The following is a 21,716-nucleotide window of genomic DNA, read 5'->3' as shown; positions in this document are numbered from 1 at the left end:
TATGATAATCAAAAAATAAATAAATTGTTATTGGCGCCATTCATTCAATATTTAATAATACTAAACAGCGACTAGAAAATTATCTAGCAATACTAAGTTAATTCTTGGTGAAGTGGTAAGTGATATGCAATTCCAAGAACATTTTCGATTATAGCGAAATACTGTATGTATCTATTAAAAATAAATATCTAGTAAATGTTTATACTATGAATTTTTATTTTATTATAGGTGAATTACTAATAATAATTTAGAAATTACACCAATTAGTTCTGATATTAGTTTTTAATTTTTTCATGGTATATATTTAATATTTCATCAATATTTCAAGTAATTCAGCGTGTAACCATATGAATGTTAACAATAATGGATCCTATTATAGATAGACCACGAATTGATAGTACCATAACGATTACTTGTGAAGCTTTTGGCTCTATAAAATATATCAAATGTTTTGGGACCGATTGATTATGCACATTTTGTAAAAAAACGATTATTGCAACAGATTATTATAACCGGCTAGAAATTAGGTACCTATTAATGGTGTCAAAATATCTCTTACATTTTTTGTTGTCATATTGAAATAACGGGCACATAACATCAGAAAGCTCAGCTATTTTGAGTGCACGTTTGAACGAGGCGTTGCTATAATTGAAACATTTAATGCTGAGTATTAACTATTATTACGTAATTCAAAAACTACCAGTACATAGGTAATGGTGGTTAAATTTTAAATTATTAACTAGTATGTGTAGTAGTGACTTTACTTTAAGTAAACTTCCGTTTCTTAACTACAGTTTGTTGATGTCAATTCAAATTGTCATTAACCGGGCGTGGTGCGGCTGCGTCGAACGGGTTTTGGCTTTGGTTGGATACTTTTCAGCGTGAAGTGAGTAATGTGACGGTGTAACGAACTTGTTTATATATCGTAAACAGATTTTTCCCTTTCATTTAAAAGAATTGTATGAATTACGAATATACAATTATTGTGTATCCCAAGATAATCCTCTAATGTGCAATGTTTGTGTTTTTATAGTGTATATTGTACAAAAACAAAAAGCCAGGCGTTTCCATGGGCGTTAACTTCAGGTTAAGTAATTGTAAGTTATTATTGAATTAAAATTAGGGTTAATCATGTCTTGAGCTGTTTAGTGAATTCTCCAGCCATAGCTTTCAGTTAAAAATCATATTTCAAACATCACTTATAAATATTAAAAACTATGATCGTTGTTTATATCTTGACTGAAAACTGAAACAAAACAGACATGCCGCGATTGTTGTTGTTAGTTTTACAAAAACGTAATATGCTTCGTTTATTTTAAAAGTATCTTTACAAGTAAACTTACAATATTAAGCGTACCTGGAATTGCATTAATAAAAAATATATATTATCTAAATGATTATCAAACACATCATGATATAGAATTTTTAATTATGTAAGATATTTTTGCAGAGTAATGAAATTATAAGACTGAATTATGAATCTTAAGATTATACACATCATACCAATACTACTACTCCAATCATGCTTAGCCCAGGATTATGGTTCACCAACATACAATCCTGATATTCAGTCGAACCCTACAAATGACTACAATACAAATGACCCGAAATATGACAGTACAAACAGAAGATACTCTAACAGAAATCAGTTTGATATAAACCAGTATGATTCCAATCGTAATCAGAACAATGAACAGAGATACAACCAATATGATACCCGGAATGATCCAACATATAATAAAAATCCATTCAGTGCTGACAACACACCAAGACCGTCCTGGGATAACAGTCGTACTTATAGCACTTCTTTTAAAAGTGCCGAATTAGAACATGAAAGTGTTATCATCAATGAAGCGTAAGTAAAATATGATATTGTTTTTAATATTAATGTATTTTATAAAAAAGTAAATTGCTACACAATAAAAACTTTTGTAAATTTTTAACTAAATTTTTGTATAATCTAACAGATGTTATAGTCTTTAATATTTTAAATGTAATAAATGTAGTAGCAGTAGCTTTACTCATAAGTATATAATTGTTTTTCAATTTCCTATTTTTCTTATGAAATTTAATTATGTGATATATTATATTTTTTATACAAAATAATAAATAGATTTTAAGAGAAATGAAATCCCTCTTCCTACCAATAAATAAACACTTTAGCATTTTTCAAAACTTTTTTGGCACAAAATGCTTTCTTAATAGAACTTGATTGATGATGAATGAATTTTATATCAATTTAAGTAATATTTCAATTAATTTTACAATCTTTACTCTACTATTTATTATAGTATATGTTTATATTCTTAAGTATTGTTTTAGGGTTTATTCTGCATAATTGAACATGTTACCTATCATTGGAAGGTACTATTATAGCTGTCTATATGTTTTCAAAATAAAAAATACATCTAACTATTTATTAAAAATAGAATATATAATAAAATCAATTTATTTCACATAATTGCAGCACCTACTTCATAGTTGCCTCACAAATGGTTCGGCCAGGCCAAATATATAAAATATCAGCTAATATACTGAGAGCTCGGCTCCAGATGACGATCAGAGCTTCTATATCATGCAATGGGGTGGAAATAACAGATGTTATTGATAAAGTAAAAGAAGGAGTGCCCGAAATTCTTAATATGAGAGTAAGTACATAATTCTCTATTATAGCTTTTCTATTTTGGTTAAGTGTAATAATCTACTGAATTAAAACTAAATTCTTGTTTAAGGATGTTTCAACACTAAGTTCCTGACTATGTAAATGTAGATCAATTGTTCCTTATAATTGATACTGGTTTATGTATTTAGGTACCGGCCACATCAGTTCCAGGTGAATACAAATTACGTGTTGAAGGCTTGTATTTAGACGATCCATTTGGAGGACGCGCATTTGTAAATGAATCAAAATTGACATTCTCACAAAGATTCATGACAATATTTATACAGATGGACAAGCCTGTCTATATGCAGAGTCAGACAGGTAAATTATTCATGATACAGTTGTCACTGTTACTACTTCTATTAATCTATTTTATCTTTAAACTACTACATTCAAGAAAAAAAGCAAACATTTTTATTTCTATAGTAATCTTTCGTTCTAAATTTAAGCAGTTTATTCTAAATAGTTTGGTTCTCAACCAACAACTAATAGTTAAGTGCCAGGTTTATTTTGGGAACTAATGATCAGAGTCATTAGTTAAATGATGTTGTATAACTGTAAAGTAAGCTAGCCAAGTGGGTTAAATTGAGGAAATACATCTTCATATACTCTCTATATTTTGCTCTTGTATTTTATTATTACATGCTTATTGATTTAAAAAAAAAATGGACCTAACATATTAATAATAAATGCACTTCGAAAACACGAAAACATATTCACCCAAACTACAAACAAACATTCCATTGGTCTAGAAATACATTTTAGTTATGCCTTTGAAATTATCCTCAATTGGTGATTTGCAAAATCAACAGTGACCATTGCAAAATTTACCCATTAAAAAAGTTGCTTATTAAAGTCAGAGTCTTATAGAAATAATTAATTCCAGATGTATTGTTAAAATTAATCTATTATTTAATTGAATAATTGTGGGATTAAAATTAATTTCAGTACGATTTCGTGTGATCCCGATAAACACAGAGCTGAAGGCGTTTGGACGAGCTATCGACGTCTTCATCCTCGATCCTAACCGACGTATCATGAAAAGATGGCTTTCAAGACAGGTGAACATATTGTTTTTCATCTTGTTGAGCCCTACTACTTTAACCATTAATAATTCATTTTTACATTCATTTTTTTATGTTTATAAAATAATTATATTTTTTCCTTATAATGTGTTGCTTGCTAGTTGCTACTCTCAATTTTTATAATAATGTTTGAATATTAGTACTGTATTTGATAAAGATAAAATGTCAACAGTGTCAGTTGAACAATGAACCTATAACTTGTGTGTGTTATGTTTTTTGCAAAATTCATGTACCATTGTGTCTGATATTACAGTTTTGGGTCAAATTAACGTAATTCCCAAAGACAATACTGTAACAAAATATTTAATTGTAGTCTTGTCAAGTAATGATGATGACACTAATGTTTAACTAAATTTTTTATAGTTAGCGATTAACATCATTGTTTGATGGTCATTTTCGTTAGTTTTTTAAACAAAGAAAATATTTTTTCAAAGTAAATCAAGTTTATTTTATACTCATCTTATACTTTCTACAAAATACTGTTATATTAGTGTCTATTCTTTTTAATGGACTTCAATAAACAAAAGGCTTATGAATTCAGACATTGTTTTGCCTGTGAATCTTTCTCGTTAATTTCGCCGATAGCCAACAGATTTTAATGTATTTTTAAATAAAAAAAAATCGCCACTGACACTAATCTGTGTATACTAATCGCCTCTATAATATTTATTTATATTGAGTTAAGTTATTGAATTAAGACTTTTTCCTGTGACATCCCTATATATGTGCATTTTAATTATAAATTTAAAACATCGTTTCGATCAATAGAGCAATTTCGGAACGGTGAGCCTGCAGTATCAGCTGTCGGACCAGCCGCTTTTCGGCGAGTGGACGGTACGGGTGGAGGCGCTGGGACAAGTGGAGGAAACGCAGTTCCTCGTCGAGGAGTACTATCAGACCAGATTCGAGGTGAGATTTATGCTCTTCATTTTACTGTAAATAATAAATTATGCTTTTGAAATTAGTACCCAAATACACTTACTAGAAATGAAAAGTTTCGGTATATCTGAAATTAGCTCATCTCACACACATTCGCCATCGGCAGGTGAACGTGACGATGCCGGCGTTCTTCTTCAACACGGAGCAGTACATCCACGGGCGGGTGATGGCCAACTACACGTCGGGCGCGCCGGTGCGCGGCAACCTCACGCTGCGCGCCACGCTGCGGCCCATCCCGCAGTACCGCCCGCTGCACTTCCGCCGCGGACAGTTCAACAACCGCGGGCCCGGCGCGCCGCTCTCCTCCCCGCAGTACACGCAAGGTGCCGCCCTCCCGCCGCTCTGCTCGCTGCTCGCTGCTCGTTACCATAGTGGCTTCCGGACTTATGGATGATTTGTATTTTAGTTCGCCCGAACTACAATCCGTACCTCTACAACGAGTCCGGTCGTTCGCCGTACGAGTACGAGGGCCAGGTGGACGAGTACGGCCGGCCGGTCAACTACCGGCCCGGACAGCCTAATCAGATCGATCAACCGGATTGGTGGGTCGACCCGCAGAAGGTCACCCATAGAATGTTCAATTTTGTATGTTTTTCGTTTTTTATTTACATTATTTTTAAGTACCAACAAAATACTCAGTCATCTGTCTGTGAGTTATCTTTACCTGATTAATACTCCATCAATCAGGTAAAGATTGGTCAAGTTATTGTACACACACATTTAAGGAATTATGAACAATATGTTATGCTAATTTATTAATACAGGATGAAAAATATCCATTCTGGATGCCGAGACCTGAACCGATCGAGCTCGCTCATCTGAATATTCAAAATAATCCCCCGTACAACACCCCCACCACATACAACTACTACAACAACCCTGACTACGATAAACTGCCGTATTTTAGATTTGTAAGTATAACATCGTATTGGTCCACAGTCTATTTAAAAAAAGCAATTTGAGTTAATTTTTTATTGATAATATTATTTTACATTTTAATAATGAATATATTACTAGTTTTTCTAATTATGAGACTTATTATAATATCATACTATTATATGTACATATTTTATTCTTTAATAATTTCATGTATTTACAAGAAACTTCTCAGGTAAACTTTGCCTTCATAAAATTTACATAACATTTCAGTTCAATGGCACATATAACTTCAAGTACCCAATGTCTGAGCTAGCTCAGCTGGTGCCCACCCTGGATGGGGTGGAAGTAATTATCACAGCGTCTGTCGGTGATCCGTTCCTGGACGAGGTGATCGAGGGTTACAGTATAGCTAGAATCTTCAACTCATCACTGTCGGTCACCTTCCTCGGAGGTGAATTGCAAGTTTTCAAGCCGGCGATGCCGTTTGACGTTTATGTGAGTACTCTTATCTAGGCTACATGGTCCCTCTGCCGTGTCATCAGTATGAGTGCTAACAAAGGCTCCCACCCCCAGATGGCGGTGTCGTACCACGACGGGTCGCGGCTGCCGGCGTGGCAGGCGGCCGGCGTGTCGCTGCACGTGACGGGCACGCTGGAGGGGCGCGGGGGGGCGCTGCAGCCGCGCCGACCCGTGCTGTTGCCCGGACACGACGCCGTGTGGCATCTGCGGCTCGACCTATACGAACTGCTCGGTTGGTACCCGACTCTGTATGCATATACTTAGTTCAGATTAAATAAGTTGTCCATAAAAGCTACGTAATGCATTCATAGTTATGAAACTACTAGCGATATAACCTGTCCTAAAACCTAAAATAATATAGGATCAGACAGGGCACTCCATGGTAGGCTAGAAAAATAGCTAAATAATACTTCCATAATTTTTTATAATCTATACTTTCGTAAAAAATACAACAGCACTGTAATATTCCCTGTTTACCGAGTACCCAAAAGTAACGTTCCCCCCACTCGTCCTCGTAGGTCTGGAGAAGGATCCCAACTACCGCGAGGTGTTGAACAGCGTGACGGGCATCCGGCTGAGCGCGACGCTGACGGACGCGCTGGGCGGGCGGGCGGCGGCCGACGTGCGGTTGCTCGCACACGTCAGCCCCGACCACCACCACATACGCGTCTCTACGTCCACCACAGACGCCAAGGTGCTCTTCTTCATTACAGATAAACTTAATTAGGACACAAAGTAAATAATAATATGGCAATGGGCACCACGAGACGGACGGACGACAAAATAATGTCAGAAAATTTTAATTCGTTCAATTTTTCTTGGTCAGGTTGGAGAGTACGTCATTTTCCACGTGCAGAGTAATTTTTATATGGAGACGTTTAACTACGTGCTTATGTCGAAAGGCATCATCATAACTAGCGGCCAAGAGGTCATGCAGGTAAAGTTTACTTAAATTAATACATAATTATATTTTACGTTGTCAATACATTTGTATTTTTATTATATAGAAGACATGGTTGTCGCCTGCGGTTGGTCGCGTTTAAGGAGTCGGTCGTCAGGTGTTAGTTATAATATAAAAGTTTTTATATTATAAGGTATAATATATAAGTTATAATATAAAAAGTAACCGATGTTCTTCCTTGGCATTCAAGCTTGATGCATACTTATGCAGTTTCATCAAATTTAATTTAATGGTTTTGTTCGTGAAAGAGCAACAGACAGACAGAGTTACTTTCAAATTTATAATATTAGTATAGATTTTTTGGGTACATAAGAACTGCGCAGTAGACATATTGTATTAACAACGTGTGATGGTATACAATTGTCCGCGCGTGTCCGCAGGAGGGCGTGCGCACGTTCGCCGTGAGCGTGTCGGCGGAGATGTCGCCGGTGGCCACGCTGCTGGTGTGGGCGCACCGCCGCCGCGCGCTCGTGCTGGCCGACTCGCTCACCTTCCCCGTCAACGGCGTGTCCACCAACAACGTGAGTGTGCCGCGTGTCGCTATTCATTGCCAACAATCTAACACCGGTTTCATGAGGATTACCAAAAGATACTCGGTGACAAATATTTACAATCTGTTTCAAATGTATATAACAAAAATATATACATATGGATTAATTACAAAAATAACAATAAAATAAAATATATGGAAGTCATAATAATGTGAAGTTTAAAATATATATTCTTATGACGAATGATCACAACGTCATGTGACTTCAGTTCACGGTGCACGTCAACAACCGCAAGCATCGCACGGGCGAGCGCGTCGAGGTGGCCATCTACGGCGAGCCGGGCGCGTACGTGGGGCTGTCCGGCATCGACCACGCCTTCTACACCATGCAGGCCGGGAACGAGCTCACCTACGCTAAGGTACACTATCCGTTATACGCCTATTAATTTCGCCGCGGCTTAGAGTTAACTCAGCCGTTTAATTAGCTTAGTTTAATTATCCCATGAATTTGAATATTATCAGATGTTTTTCTTTACGCCCAAAATAAATTTGAAATCTTAACGACATTGATTTTTCACGTGTTTTATCTACTGGTCCATCCGGATTCTTCTTTAACGCTTCTACTTTAACATATGTACATCTGCTTCGAAGATATGTGAATTAATCTTAAATACATATGCGCAGGTGATATCTAAGATGTCTCACTTCGATGAGGCAACGAACGGCACGTTTGCATACACTTGGCGCTCGCACTTCGGCGACGCTGATGAACTCGTGTACTTCCCCTCGCCCAGTTTCGGTATCGACGCTAACCGCACCTTTGAGTAAGTAGCATATGCTTTGCTTGCCGTTTTTATTCAACTATGGTTGGATCTCACCTATTTTTGCAACATACTCTGCTATGCTATGTGCCCGCCAGAGATTGAGCGAGATAGTGCATTACCAGTGTGTCCCGTTAATCTAATTTAAATACGAAATAATATATAAAAACAGATTAAAAAAAAATCCCTATGTATTTAGATAAATAAATGTAATTCACAATATTGCGTGTGCGCAGATTCGCCGGTTTGATAGTGATGAGCGACGTGGCGGTGTGGCGCAGGCCCAGCCTGTGCAACGCGTCCATGGGCTACGCGGAGTGCCTGGACGGCGCTTGCTACCCGTTCGACAAGCACTGCGACGGGACGCCCGACTGTGCTGACCGGACCGATGAGGCTAACTGTAAGTGTTTCTATGTTGCGTTTAAACTTTTCTTAATTTGTTACCTGTGCGTCGCAATGTCGCAAAGTAATTCTGTTCATTTCCCTGGATATTGATTTCAATAAGAATAGAATTCAGTAGAATTTGAGATGTGATCGAATGTGTCGCACCGCAGGCAAGCACGACGACTCGTTCGAGCTGGCGCACTTCCGCAAGTTCCGCTTCAACCGCATCCTGCGGCAGTACGAGAACGTGTGGCTGTGGCGCGACGTGAACATCGGGCCGCACGGGCGCTACGTGTTCACGCTGGACGTGCCGGCCGCGCCCGCGCACTGGACGCTGTCCGCCTTCGCCATGTCGCCCGGCGCCGGCCTCGGCATGCTGGCGCGCCCGCTCACCGTGAGTCGTTGAGTCGCATTTATAAGGAAACGTGGAAACTTGTCGGAGCTGGAGAATGAGACCTTGATCATATGTCTAATATGGACTTCAAGTATTAATATTAGATCCCAATGCCGTGGCTAAAATCCACGGAGATTTTAGAGCTACTAAATAGATTTGGTATGTTTCACGCCAAGAAATTATTAGTATTATGCCGAAGTTTTCAAGATGGCACTGATCGCTCCCCTTCGCTCCGTATAGCACAAAAAGCTTTTAGTCATGCGCCTCAACTCTTCATTTGGATTTGCATATAAAAGTGGAATGCTGTGTCGTTTAATATATCCAGTGCAGTTGGCCAGTCTCCCTTGAGAATGGCTGTTGTGCCCAAAATCGACAGATCTCAATCTCAGAATTTGTTTAGGAACTAAATTATAAATGTATTATAAATATATAAATTATAAATGGTTTATTAATTAGTATATGGACGATCTTCGTAAAATTTGTACTTTTTAAATTCTTTACACCTGGGACTATTATGAAATTCTGCAAACCAAACAACAAACATTTAAATGAAATGTTTTTCACAGTACGTAGGCATTTTGCCGTTCTTCATAAAAGTGGAGGGTCCAGATCGCTGCAAACAGGGCGAGCAGCTCGGCCTGCGCGTGGCCGTGTTCAACTACCAGCCGCAGAACATAGAAGCCGTCGTCGTGCTCGCCTCGTCGCCGGACTACAAGTTCGTGCACGTGGAGGAGAACGGAATTGTGAGCGAATGGAATTTCATTTTAGTATTTTTTTTATTTATTCTTACTCATGCATAATAGATTTTTAAATATAAAATACAAAATATATAAAATATATTTAAAAATATAAAATACAGAGGCCAACCAGTGGCGGGAACAAGGTCCAAGCCACCGGTGGTCAGGGCCCCAGAGAGAGGAACTTCCTCACAATACGCGCCGTGCCGAGGAGTACTGCCTTCTGCATCAGGCCCTTGACCCAGCTGCCTAACGAGAGCCTCTTGAGGTGTTGGTCGAGGCTCTTGGCCATTAGGCCATTCGCTGAAACGACTATCGGCACAATAATTGCTGTATCCACATCCCACATGTCGACAACCTCGTGAGCTAAGTCAAGATATTTTATTTGCTTATCCTTCTCAGCCTTCACGAGATTCTCGTCATGAGGGATGGTGACGTCAACAATTATCGTGCGGCGCTCTGACCGATCTATCACCACTATATCAGGCTTGTTGGCGACAACAGTCCTGTCAGTGATTATAGATCGGTCCCAGTACAGTGTGATACGACCATTCTCGAGAACTGGGTCGGGCACATACCTGTAGTAGGGTACCTCTGATACCACAAGACCGTATCGAAGTGCAAGTTGTTGATGGATAATCTTGGCCACTTGATTATGTCTGTGCAAATACTCTCCGTTAGCAAGACGAGAACAACCGGAAATAATATGTCTAAGGGATTCGCCCGGAGTGTGACACGCCCGACATATGTCCACCGTGCCATCCCTCACAATATACTTCCGGTAATTGTTCGTCATGATAACTTCATCCATAATTGCACAGACAAAACCTTCGGTTTCACCGAATAGGTTGCCGAACCGTAGCCAAGATACGGACGCCATAAAGTCCACATCAGGTCCATGAAGGGCCCGATAGAAGCGTCCGTGTAACTCCTTGCTCTTCCATACCCCCTTGCGGTTCTCAGTACTTAGTACTACAGGTTTGCGCCAGTTCTCTTTGCCTAAGGAGAGCGGAGTTAGCCCCTTGTCCATTGTAACTACATCTCGGTGCATATCCAGGTCAGTGTGGAGAAAATACTCCCTGAGTTTGTATACCTCACGATTATGTAGGGTCTTGGCATTTAAAAAGCCACGTCCACCACATCTCCGCGGGATATACAATCTCATCACCGAAGACCGAGGATGATGCATTCGATATGCAGTCAGCAGGACACGGACTCTCCTATCCAAGGCGTCTAGTTCTTTTTGAGTCCACTTGAGTATGCCGAAAGAGTACATCAAGACCGGCATGACCCAACCATTGAAGGCACGAACCTTATTGCCACCCGACAAAAGACTCTTGAGTACTTTTTTCAGACGACCAAAGAAACGCTCCTGCAGTGATTGTTTCATGTCGGTCACATTGATGCCTAACGCTTCCGACACACCCAAGTATTTGTATGATTCATTTGCGGACAGTGATCTAAAGTTTATGGAATCTGAAAGTTGTAATCCGTCAGATTCCATAATCTCTCCTCGCTTTACATGCATAACCGCGCACTTGTCAACTCCAAATTCCATTCCAATAGAATTACTAAAAGTTTCTGTTACCTTTAGTAACTCCATTAGTTGTGAACCTGAAGGTGCAAAAAGCTTTAAATCATCCATGTAAAGTAGGTGGGATATTACTTTACCTCCTCTCCACAAACAATAGCCCAACCTTGAACACTCTAACAGAGTACTTAGAGGGTTCAAGGCTAAACAAAACCACAATGGACTTAAACTATCGCCCTGGAATATTCCCCGCTCAATCCTTATCGGTTCGTCATTACTATGAATCGTTCGGCATCCTGGATAGCGAAGGACTGTCCGCCATTGCCCCATACATGATCTTAAGAAACTGCATAGAGTTGTATCTAATTTATACAACTCCAGCACCCTCAAGAGCCATGTATGCGGCACGGAATCATAGGCCTTCTTGTAATCTATCCAGCATGTCGACAGACTCTTTCGAAAACGACGAACTTGTTGGCTAATGGTCATATCAATGAGGAGTAGCTCCTTAGTGCCTCGTGATCCACCCCTACATCCATTCTGAGAGACAGACAAAATACTATTATTCTGTATGTGACTATTAATCTTATCTCTCAGAATGGAGGTAAGGAGCTTATAGACCGTTGGTAAACAAGTAATCGGTCTATAGTTTTTAGGATCCGTTGCACTACCTGACTTATGGAGCAGGTGGGTGACTCCGGTGGTAAGGAACTGTGGTAGCGACCCTGACTCTAGAGCTGACTGGAACTGAGATGCTAAGCAATCATGCGAGCTGCGTAGCCATTTTAGCCAAAAGCTATGCAGCCCGTCTGGTCCCGGAGACTTCCAGTTGGGAATTTCATTTATTATTATGGGTACCCACAGTTGGGTCGGTCAGCAGAGTTGATCGACGCATCGGTTATTCTTCCGTAAACTAACCCCTCACTAAACCGCGCGTGGCGCAGGTGCGGTCGTACAACCCGCGCACGTCGTTCGGCGAGCACCAGTTCTTCGTGTACATCCTGGCGGGCGACGCGGCCGTGGTGCACGTGCCCGTGGTGGCGGCGCGCCTGGGCCGCGTGCGCGTGGACGTGCTGGCCGCCACGCTGCAGGGCACGCACCGCGCCTCCAAGTACATCGACGTCGAGGTACCCTCTTGCTTACGTTCCCGTCGCATATGTACACATGCAGTGGTTAAAACGATGATTCCGGGTTCCAACCCGAGCAAGCATCGCTGATTTTCCATGTGCTTATTTGTGTTTGTAATTCATCTCGTCCTCGGTGTATATACATCGACCAGCATTAGAGCAGCGTTAGCTCCAAAACCAGCTGTGGGACATTTAGAGGCAGTTATTTACTTTTTTATGTCGATTTTAAATAGGCGCTATATTACATTTAAAACTAGTACATTACTTTTTTGCTTAAAAATGTTAATATCGTTTAATTATTAAAATCAAAGAATAAAAATCAATATGATTTGTGATTTATTTTTAGAACACGATAATTAATTTATTTTTATAGTATACAATGAACAAAATAAACCTTTGCAGGCTGACGGTATCCCGCAATATCGACACCAATCTATACTATTGGATCTGTCGAATCGCGCCTACGTATTCCAGTACATGCACGTCAATGTGACAGAGACGCCCATTATCCCGTACGAAGTGGACCGATACTATGTGTTCGGGTCGAACAAAGCGAGGATATCTATAGTTGGTGACGTGGTGGGACCGCTCTTCCCTACCATGCCTGTTAACGCGACTAGTCTCCTCGATCTACCTATGGTAAGATATATTCGAAATCTATATCTTATGTATTAATAGCGTAAGCCGACTTTTGTCCTAGTTATTATAGTTGCTCATAAAAAATCGGTAATGGTTTCATTATGAAGAGCTCCAGTCGCAGTCTCCATGCAGAAAATTAAGGAGGATTCTTGATATCAATTGTTACAATTTAACAAATAATTAATTCTATAGAGAGGAAAAAAAGGTTCGAAAGTCCTAAAAAATCTTTTGAATAAAGATATGGAGGAGACCCACCACTTTAATATAAAAATACAACACTCGCTTGCTGTTGATCGTCTTGAATCTATCATCATTTCGAAAATAAATTCCTTAGACCAGAAAACAACCGGTGATAGAAATGAAAAAAATATATCAAATAAAAAGAAGTTACTACTCGAATTCATGTTGAATTATATTGAAACTAAATGTATGTATATATCTTGTGCTGGAATGTTTGAAACCGTTAATGTTTAATCACAAACTGTTGTGAGTGTGTACTATCAAGCAAATGTTTGACAGGATTCAGCAGAACAGAACATGTTCAGCTTCGCGGCGAATATGTACTTGACACTTTACATGCGACTCATCAACCAACGCAACCGCACGCTCGAGCGCGACGCCTTCTACCACATGAACATCCTGTATCAGAGACAGCTTTCCTTCATGAAGCCAGATGGCTCCTTCAGCCTGTTTCGTAGCGACTGGTATGTACTTTAAATTGTCGGCATTGTTCTCGGAAGCTACTGAGTGATGTCGCGACTGCTACTCACTCAGCATTACTGACAAAACTTTACGACGGAGGCTCTAGACTACTACTTTTGATACTGGTTAAGCCAGAGGCATGCGTGGCTTACTATATATATATAATCTTGAATTAATGAAGTTCAACGTAACATCTGACTCAAATAATATTTAAAATATATCTTTATTCAGGAACCAATCGGCATCGAGTGTGTGGCTGACTTCTTTCTGCGCTAAAATATTCCAAGACGCATCATTCAATGAGTGGGAGAACTTCATCTATATTGATCCTGATGTATGTTGCCGTTTACTTAATATCGAAAGCTTAAATATTTGACACAACAGACTTATCAAACAAGTATCCACGACATCATTACATAGATTATAGCTACTGGCAATATCTGTGGTAGAACATATTTTATATGTATTCACTTTATATGTTTGAAGTCAACATAGAGAGAGTCTTACCAATTTTCAATTAATTAAATCCAATAAAAAATTATATGAGAGGCTCTTTATCATTTAGTATTAAATTACTAAAGTAATAGATTTAATATCTCTATCATTAACCACTGATCTATGTCCTATGAGTTATATTATATCCCTTGTTCCTTTTCGTGGGGCTCTATATGATCCACCATTCGATGTTCGACAATTATGTAATGACATTATTAATACATAGGTAATCTCAATGGCGGTATCGTGGGTGTTGGAGCACCAGCGGCCCGAGGGAGCCTTCTACGAGGTGACATGGTTGCCAGATCGCAACGCCAACAGTACTATCAACGTGCCGCTCGACTCGCAGCTTTACCGCGATGCCGGGAATCAGCTGAAAGGCCTAAAGGTACATTAGTATTTTGACTGAAGATAATTCTAAAAATCTTTGATAATAATTAAATTACAGTTAAAAAAAAATTGATTATTTACCGATGTTGATACGGCTCGCTTAGTATATTTCAGTTACTTTCACAGTGTCTTTCAATGTCTTATGGTATTATACTTTGGGGTAACGCAGCCGCTATCCATACTATATTTGTGCTGCAGAAAAGTGCTTTTCGTGCAATCTATAACCTAGGAGCCATCAAGATATCAAGATATTAACTGTTGCTTCTCAATATATATTATGTAATGTTTTGTATGTACGGAAAAATATCAATGATTTTATGAGAAAATGTGTTTCTCATAGCATTGGTACAAGGAACAAACACAAACTTGTTACTCCTGTTACTCGACTGCATAGAGTCAGTAACTCTTTTGTGGGGCAATATACGGTTTTACAACATGATCCCAGAAAGCGTTCAAAATGCTTCTGTTGCCAAATTTAAAAAAAAATTGTTAAGAAACACTTGTGTGCAAAAGGGTACTATACAATTAATGAGTTTATGATTGATAGCACACCTTGGGAATGAAACGATCGCCTCCTGGCAATTTCTATTCATATTCAATGTATGTAAATAATAAAATTGACAAAAAAAAAGACCCGCTGAGTTTCTTTCGCCGGTTTTTCTCAGGTCAGGGTGTTTCCTTTTCCGAACCGGTGGTAGTGTTTAATTTGACTATCAATAAGTAAGTGTAATGCCTCTATGTTGAATAAAGGAATTTGAGTTTGAGTTTATAATATTGCCAATCTGAAATTAATTATTTTAAATAATTTAAAAGTATTGCACTGTTTAATGTCAATCATGATGACATGACATGATAAATACTGTTATTTAATTTTTGCCTAATTAAATACTTATGCATGTAAAGTTACTTACTATAATATAATTAACAGGTCAACAATTCGATAATACTGCAACGGAACCTTACACTCACCGCTCAAGTAGTTATCACTCTGGAGTCAGTCAAAAACCTTAAAGACATAGGTGTGCGAGAGGTGAGTCAGACAAACTATAAAGGCTATCAAAAATGCGTATTTATAACTTATGCAGTGTTTTAAAATATAGTTTGTGATAAAATATTTTAAAAGTAACATGAATAGATGTATAACATATATATATATTAGTAAAAATCAATGATTCGTGATCGTCAATGTGCTGACAGCATCATTGATCACGTTGACGGGTCATTCTACTTATACATGAAACGTGACGCGATCGGTGTGCGCGGCAGGGGCTGAGCGCACTCGTGTCGACGGCGCAGCAGCGCGGCGTGGCGTGGCTGGAGCGCCACCTGCAGCTGCTGCACGAGTGCGGGGAGCCGCTGGCGCTGGCGCTCGTGGCCTACGCGCTCACCGCCGCCAAGGCGCCCAGCTCCGAGCACGCCTTCCGCCTGCTCAAGCGCCACCAGCGCACCGAGGGTGAGCCGCACCACGACTGACTGCTGTTTCGCACCGGCGCGAAACGAGCGCACGAGCGCAGTATTCTCGAATAAAATTAATCGATAGATTTTTCATCATTCATGTCTATTTTTCATAACTTAAATTTTGCATTACACTAACCACAAAAGCAGCAGTGCACCTTCAGGTACATTGTCTATCGTTGCCGGTGCGCGTAGGAGTAGATGTATCGATCTTTTATTTTAACTTTTATATTTGATGTAGGTGGACTAGTTTACTGGGGCAAGGAGCCAGTCCCCCAACCGCCATATAAGATGGAGAATCAGAAACCGTTCCTGTTGCCACGTTTGCCTTACAAGTACGACTCCAACAATATTGCAGCTACAGCCTACGCCCTGTTAGCTTGTATGGACCACCAGGTTGGAATACTTTAATTGAAAATATATTTATATAAAATACGAACTTATATCCCTTTAATGTAAATTATATTTGTATTTCAGGATAACAATGAGCCGATCGTTATGTGGCTCAATTCTCAACGACTAAGAGATGGTGGTTGGGCTTCTACACAGGTATGTTTTGGTCATTGAGCTAAGGCTCATTAGGCTTTCTATATAAGAATTATTTTATAAAAATATATCGGTAAACCAATATATTTATTAAATTATTATGTTTAATGGTGATAAACAACCTTCCTCAGGACACGTACATAGCTCTCCGTGCACTGATTGAATACACGAACCGGAAACGTCTGCGTGACGTGAGCTCGTTGCACGTGAGCGTGGACGCAGTGGCGCTGCACGGAGACACGCGGACGCTTCGCGTGCGTAACGACAACCTCGCCACCATGCAAACTATCGATGTAGGTGTCGTAACCGAGTTATTAAAAAAATATAATATGAAGTTTATTGCAGTTTTCCAAAGTAAACTCAAAATGAATATCTGAAGTAAATAAGTTTGGTATTGTCGACCGGCACAGATCCCGGAGGCGTGGGGCACGGTGAAGGTGACGGCGCGCGGCGCGGGGTACGCCATCCTGCAGATGTCGGTGCAGTACAACGTGGACATCGAGCGCTTCCAGACCATGCCGCCCGAACGCTCCTTCTCTCTGCTGGCGCACGCGCACTACCACGGCCGGAACCAGTCGCACATAGAGTACCAGACGTGTGCCAGGTGAATACTTTTTTGAGGCAGCAGCAGGAAATATCCAAGAATAATAATTTGACATAGACATTTTTCATTATAATAACTCATTTTAATCATTCGAAACTTACTACTCTTCACGATTCATGAACTATCGATTGGCATGCGATGTGCAAAATAAAAGTCACATGAGTGGTATTCCCTCCCAGTTGGACCTTGACGTCAGAGTCCCCGCGCTCGGGTATGGCGGTGCTGGAGGTGGGCATCCCCACGGGGTACATGGTGCAGCAACAGCGGCTCGACTCGTACGTGCTGTCCCGCGCGGTGCGCACGCTACAGCGCGCCAAGTACCGCCCCGACAAGCTGCTATTTTACTTTGACTATGTGAGTATCACTTTCATCGAAATAGCAAACAAATCTTTGTAAGGGCAATATTATTGGGTTAAATAAGAATAACTTCAAACTCGAGCGAGAACGAGAAAAAAATATTTAATCATATCACGTGTACAGATTTGTACTCTCTTTAAATTATAAAATTAATCAAACGCTTATTACATTGTAGTTACTATAGTAACTTTTAATTTTTTTTTAGTTCGATCAAGAAACGACCTGCGTGAACTTCACGATAGAGCGCTGGTACCCCGTCGCTAATATGTCGCGTTACCTGCCCATACGAGTATATGACTACTACGCTCCCGGTAAGATATCCTACTTTATCGCCCGAACTTTAATAAAAATCTTACTGTTTTACCATAATAGAAATAGAATAATAAGAATAAAATATTTATATATAATTTATTAAGAAAAACCGCTAAGTTAAAATTTAATTCGATTTAAATAAAAAACTATCTAATCCTGGCAAATTATTCTCAGAGCGTTTCAACGAGACAATATTCGATGCACTGCCCACATACCTTCTAAACATTTGTGAAGTGTGCGGCTCATCCCAGTGCCCATACTGCGCCATCTACAACGCTGCATCACACATCTTGGGGATACCCATACTGTTACTACTGACACTCGTGATCTTAGTAAGAAATGTACGTTTAACTACGTAGCATTGATGAATATTCGGTTAGTGTCACAAAAATGTAATCTATACAAATAGATTTAGAGCAAAATGTGTACAAAACAATATCAACATAGAGAAAATGACGAAAAGGAAATTTTATATGATATTATTTCTATTTTTGATATTCTAAACTTATTGAATTATAGCAATTAAAGTTTATTAATCATTCAAATTACTTTCATATGAGCCGTTGTCGTTTGTTTTGTCTACATTTTGTGCAACTTCAAATGAAATTATGTGTTTACTAGGCAATAATTGAAAATTAAAAGCTTTATTTGAACATCTCATCGTGATAAAAATACTAACTAATTTTGCGGTTACATTATTATATTACAATACGATTAACGGTTATTATATAGCAAGTATTTTGAAAACAAATGTATGGGGTTGTATGTAACAAGCCGCGCCGCCTGCCACGTTTATGTAGAATGGAATTCGTGTCAAGAATCCTTTAGTGAAGAAGTTAATAAACCGATTGAATGCAAGAAGATACATTTCCAGAGTAGTTGAAAAATATAACATTTTTCTAGGCTTGAACTGAGCACATAAAAATTAAACATCTCATAGTATCGTAATCATATATAATACCTGGCTTTCCTTGATTTGTGTTTGTACTTAAATGAAATAGAAATTGTACTGTTTCAGTAACGAGAATCATTTTGCTGTTTCGGATATTCGGGTAACAATGGCTGCTACAGTAGTTCTAAAAATCACGCGTTGACTAATGAATATTATGGTCGTATAACAATATCAAATCGGAAGAGTCTTATCTATTGAAGATATATTCAACTTTAAAATATTCCGAGAAGAAGTACCAAGTACTTTTAATAATTTTATTAAAGAGATATGATTCATATCGAATGTATATTCGATCAATGAAATTTTGACGACACCGAATAATGGAATCTTAATTTTAATTATTAAAGCAAAATTAGTGTTTTTTGTTAAAGTAAATAAATAAAATTCATTCAATGATCTGAAACTATTGTTTTGAAAATTAGCTATAATAAATATAAATATTTGAAGAATGAAAACGTTCAATTAAAATAAAGCTCAAAAGATCTATTAGTATTAGTTATAAGTTCATTATGGCCAAAATAGACCATTCAATTTGAAAGTTGACTTGTCTATTTATAAGTTATCAATGTCCAATTGAAATCACATCAGTAACATTGTATTTTTCAAAAAGTCATATGTTATTATTTCATGCATACAAAACAATAATTATGAAATTGTCAATAACCACCGTTTAATGGGTATATTATTTATAATTACTTTATAGTAAATGGTAGCTCGTATTATATTTGAATTTAGAATTGTTTTGATAGTTATCTGCCTATAATTTTTAATCTATCCCTACTTCTAGTGATGTTTAACCACTTTCTTTTATACGCCGTCTCCGTGTTCATAGAAGATTTATTAGAAACTTCTATGAAGATATATTCCTTAATCCATTCCAATTTAAATTAGTTATGTAGTATAATGGAGTGTTCACTAAGTTTATGATTATTTGTACGGTCTGTACCAATATTATAACCATATTTTGGCATTTATATTAGGTTTTTTTTAATAATGACTAAAATGTATAGTTTATGGAGCAAGGTACTGTTAAACCTATTTAATAGTTCTTTGATTTATAAACATGAAACCTAATTACAGTAGATTTTATTTTTCAGGGTGTTCATATTTTTCTAGAAGAATGATTTATTATTCACTATCTTCACTTTATGTTTGACTTTTCTTATCTGACAGTACTTTGCTAAATAAAATATATTGAGTAACGAAAGACAATATTCATATTATATTTATTTTTCATTTTGTCTATTAATAGAATCATATCTTGTACATAAATATAATTTTGTGCTATTAATTAACAACCAAATAATGTACTAATTCTTAAAAACCTTTAGTCGTTTGTAATACTTATTTCTTCATATTATATACATATCACTGATGATAAATCGATCATGTCTGACATATCACACAGTGCAAAGTTTAAATAATAAAACTTCTTTATATAAAATTTAACTTTTAGAAGCTGAGATTATTATATTTTCACATATGTGCAGCTTCTTATCAATATTTTTATCTTGCAAATGAAACAAACTAACTGACAAACGAACATTGTGCAAGTTACAAAAACAGCATTTAAATCAAGTTCAATTGCATTAAATGCAGCCTTGCCCTAAAATGTCTACAAATCTTTTATATATTTAGGCAAATGCAATCAAATAATATGTGTATATATAATAGAAATATATTTTTCATCTAGATTAAGACTAGCTATTCTGAGTTTTGTATATTTTTAGTTATATAAATCGATTATTGAATCACTGCAAAGCTAAAAACAATGTCAATCAGAATGCCTTATTCGTCAAAGACAATACAGAAGTGGATACTTTAAATAGAAACATTTTATATACTTGTTTAATGTATTTTTGCTTATAAGAATCTCATATATATTTAAAGTATGACAATTTGGCAATACATAAATTTGTTTGGCCATCGCCTTTCTTGAATGTACAAATTTAAAATTACCGTCCAGAGTATATGATTATAAAAACAAATGTTGTATTTATGAATCTCGTAGACATTATAAGTTTCATTACTTAATTAGTTTCCGTCCAAAATTACCAATGACTGATTTTTATTTTTACTTTTCTATGTATGTACTTGTGTGTATCATAAGTTTTAACCCAACTTAATTGTAATTAGTGTAGAATGAAAATATTGTCTCTACATAGATTTATTTCAATAAAAACCTTCAAAAACAAGTGCTTTTCTTTTTTATACGTCATTTAACAATTGGATATTTTATTAATATACTAATGTATTATTTCCAAGTTTTTTATTTGTGGTTCTTTAAAAAAACTTCTTTTTTAAATTGAACATAGAAAAGTAAACTTATTCCAAAAAAAATTACCTGTTCCAGAAGACCTTAGTACTGGATAGGTTGGATTAGAGGTGTTTGATTACCCGGTTATGGAGGAAAAAGGAGGATTATGATTTTGACTGGTATAGATATGTTCATCTGTTCTCTCATAACTTCTAAACTTGACATAATTTGACAAATGTGGTATTCAAAAGTGCGTGTATAAGGCTTACTTGAGTAAGTATATCTTGAATTAAGCCTCTTCATTTTATGGTTACAGGCAATACATGCTAACAATAGTAATTGATCATAAATTGTATTATAATGACTATGAATAAGTATTAAATACATTTAATAAGTAATTTTATTTTTGTACATAACAATTTCTGTTTGAGAGTTTGTTTTTTAGTAGTCTCATTAAACAATTTTAGCTAAGATTAGG

General features: G+C 37.5%; 1 protein-coding gene across 4 annotated transcripts; it reads left to right on the top strand.

Annotated features, from left to right (window-relative positions):
• Nucleotides 1-805: 805 nt before the first annotated feature.
• Mcr (Macroglobulin complement-related) lies at nucleotides 806-21,173 on the top strand. 4 transcript variants are annotated; one of them, XM_026640673.2, is made up of 34 exons: nucleotides 806-886; nucleotides 1,034-1,086; nucleotides 1,451-1,855; nucleotides 2,468-2,648; nucleotides 2,812-2,983; nucleotides 3,611-3,723; nucleotides 4,516-4,656; nucleotides 4,793-5,009; nucleotides 5,093-5,271; nucleotides 5,451-5,597; nucleotides 5,836-6,060; nucleotides 6,139-6,316; nucleotides 6,603-6,778; nucleotides 6,911-7,021; nucleotides 7,426-7,566; nucleotides 7,805-7,954; nucleotides 8,220-8,359; nucleotides 8,593-8,756; nucleotides 8,911-9,134; nucleotides 9,701-9,877; nucleotides 12,347-12,529; nucleotides 12,932-13,168; nucleotides 13,688-13,872; nucleotides 14,102-14,204; nucleotides 14,592-14,753; nucleotides 15,684-15,785; nucleotides 16,022-16,208; nucleotides 16,452-16,606; nucleotides 16,688-16,759; nucleotides 16,888-17,049; nucleotides 17,167-17,360; nucleotides 17,540-17,714; nucleotides 17,923-18,028; nucleotides 18,204-21,173. In XM_026640673.2, exons 3-34 carry the CDS (start codon nucleotides 1,476-1,478, stop codon nucleotides 18,386-18,388), a joined length of 5,424 nt encoding a protein of 1,807 aa, XP_026496458.1. In that variant the 5' UTR covers nucleotides 806-886; nucleotides 1,034-1,086; nucleotides 1,451-1,475; the 3' UTR covers nucleotides 18,389-21,173. The 4 variants fall into 4 exon arrangements, with proteins under 4 accessions (XP_026496458.1, XP_026496456.1, XP_064073706.1 ...); XM_026640671.2 differs by having other exon boundaries at nucleotides 808-886; nucleotides 1,034-1,097; XM_064217636.1 differs by having other exon boundaries at nucleotides 846-1,086.
• The last annotated feature ends 543 nt before the right edge of the window (nucleotides 21,174-21,716 follow it).

The sequence above is a fragment of the Vanessa tameamea genome, chromosome 18 (assembly GCF_037043105.1).
Source record: "Vanessa tameamea isolate UH-Manoa-2023 chromosome 18, ilVanTame1 primary haplotype, whole genome shotgun sequence".
NCBI lineage: Eukaryota > Metazoa > Arthropoda > Insecta > Lepidoptera > Nymphalidae > Vanessa > Vanessa tameamea.
Note: the sequence above shows the minus strand (reverse complement) of the source record. Positions and strands in the feature narration are given on the sequence as shown.

What these genes read in the sequence shown, in the direction of transcription:
- Mcr (XM_026640673.2), top strand. Translation starts at nt 1,476, where the DNA reads ATGAATCTTAAGATTATACACATCATACCAATACTACTACTCCAATCA. An exon ending in TCATCTATATTGATCCTGAT is followed by an intron (nt 14,205 to 14,591) that starts GTATGTTGCCGT and finishes ATTAATACATAG; the next exon opens with GTAATCTCAATGGCGGTATC. An exon ending in GAGTACCAGACGTGTGCCAG is followed by an intron (nt 17,361 to 17,539) that starts GTGAATACTTTT and finishes ATTCCCTCCCAG; the next exon opens with TTGGACCTTGACGTCAGAGT.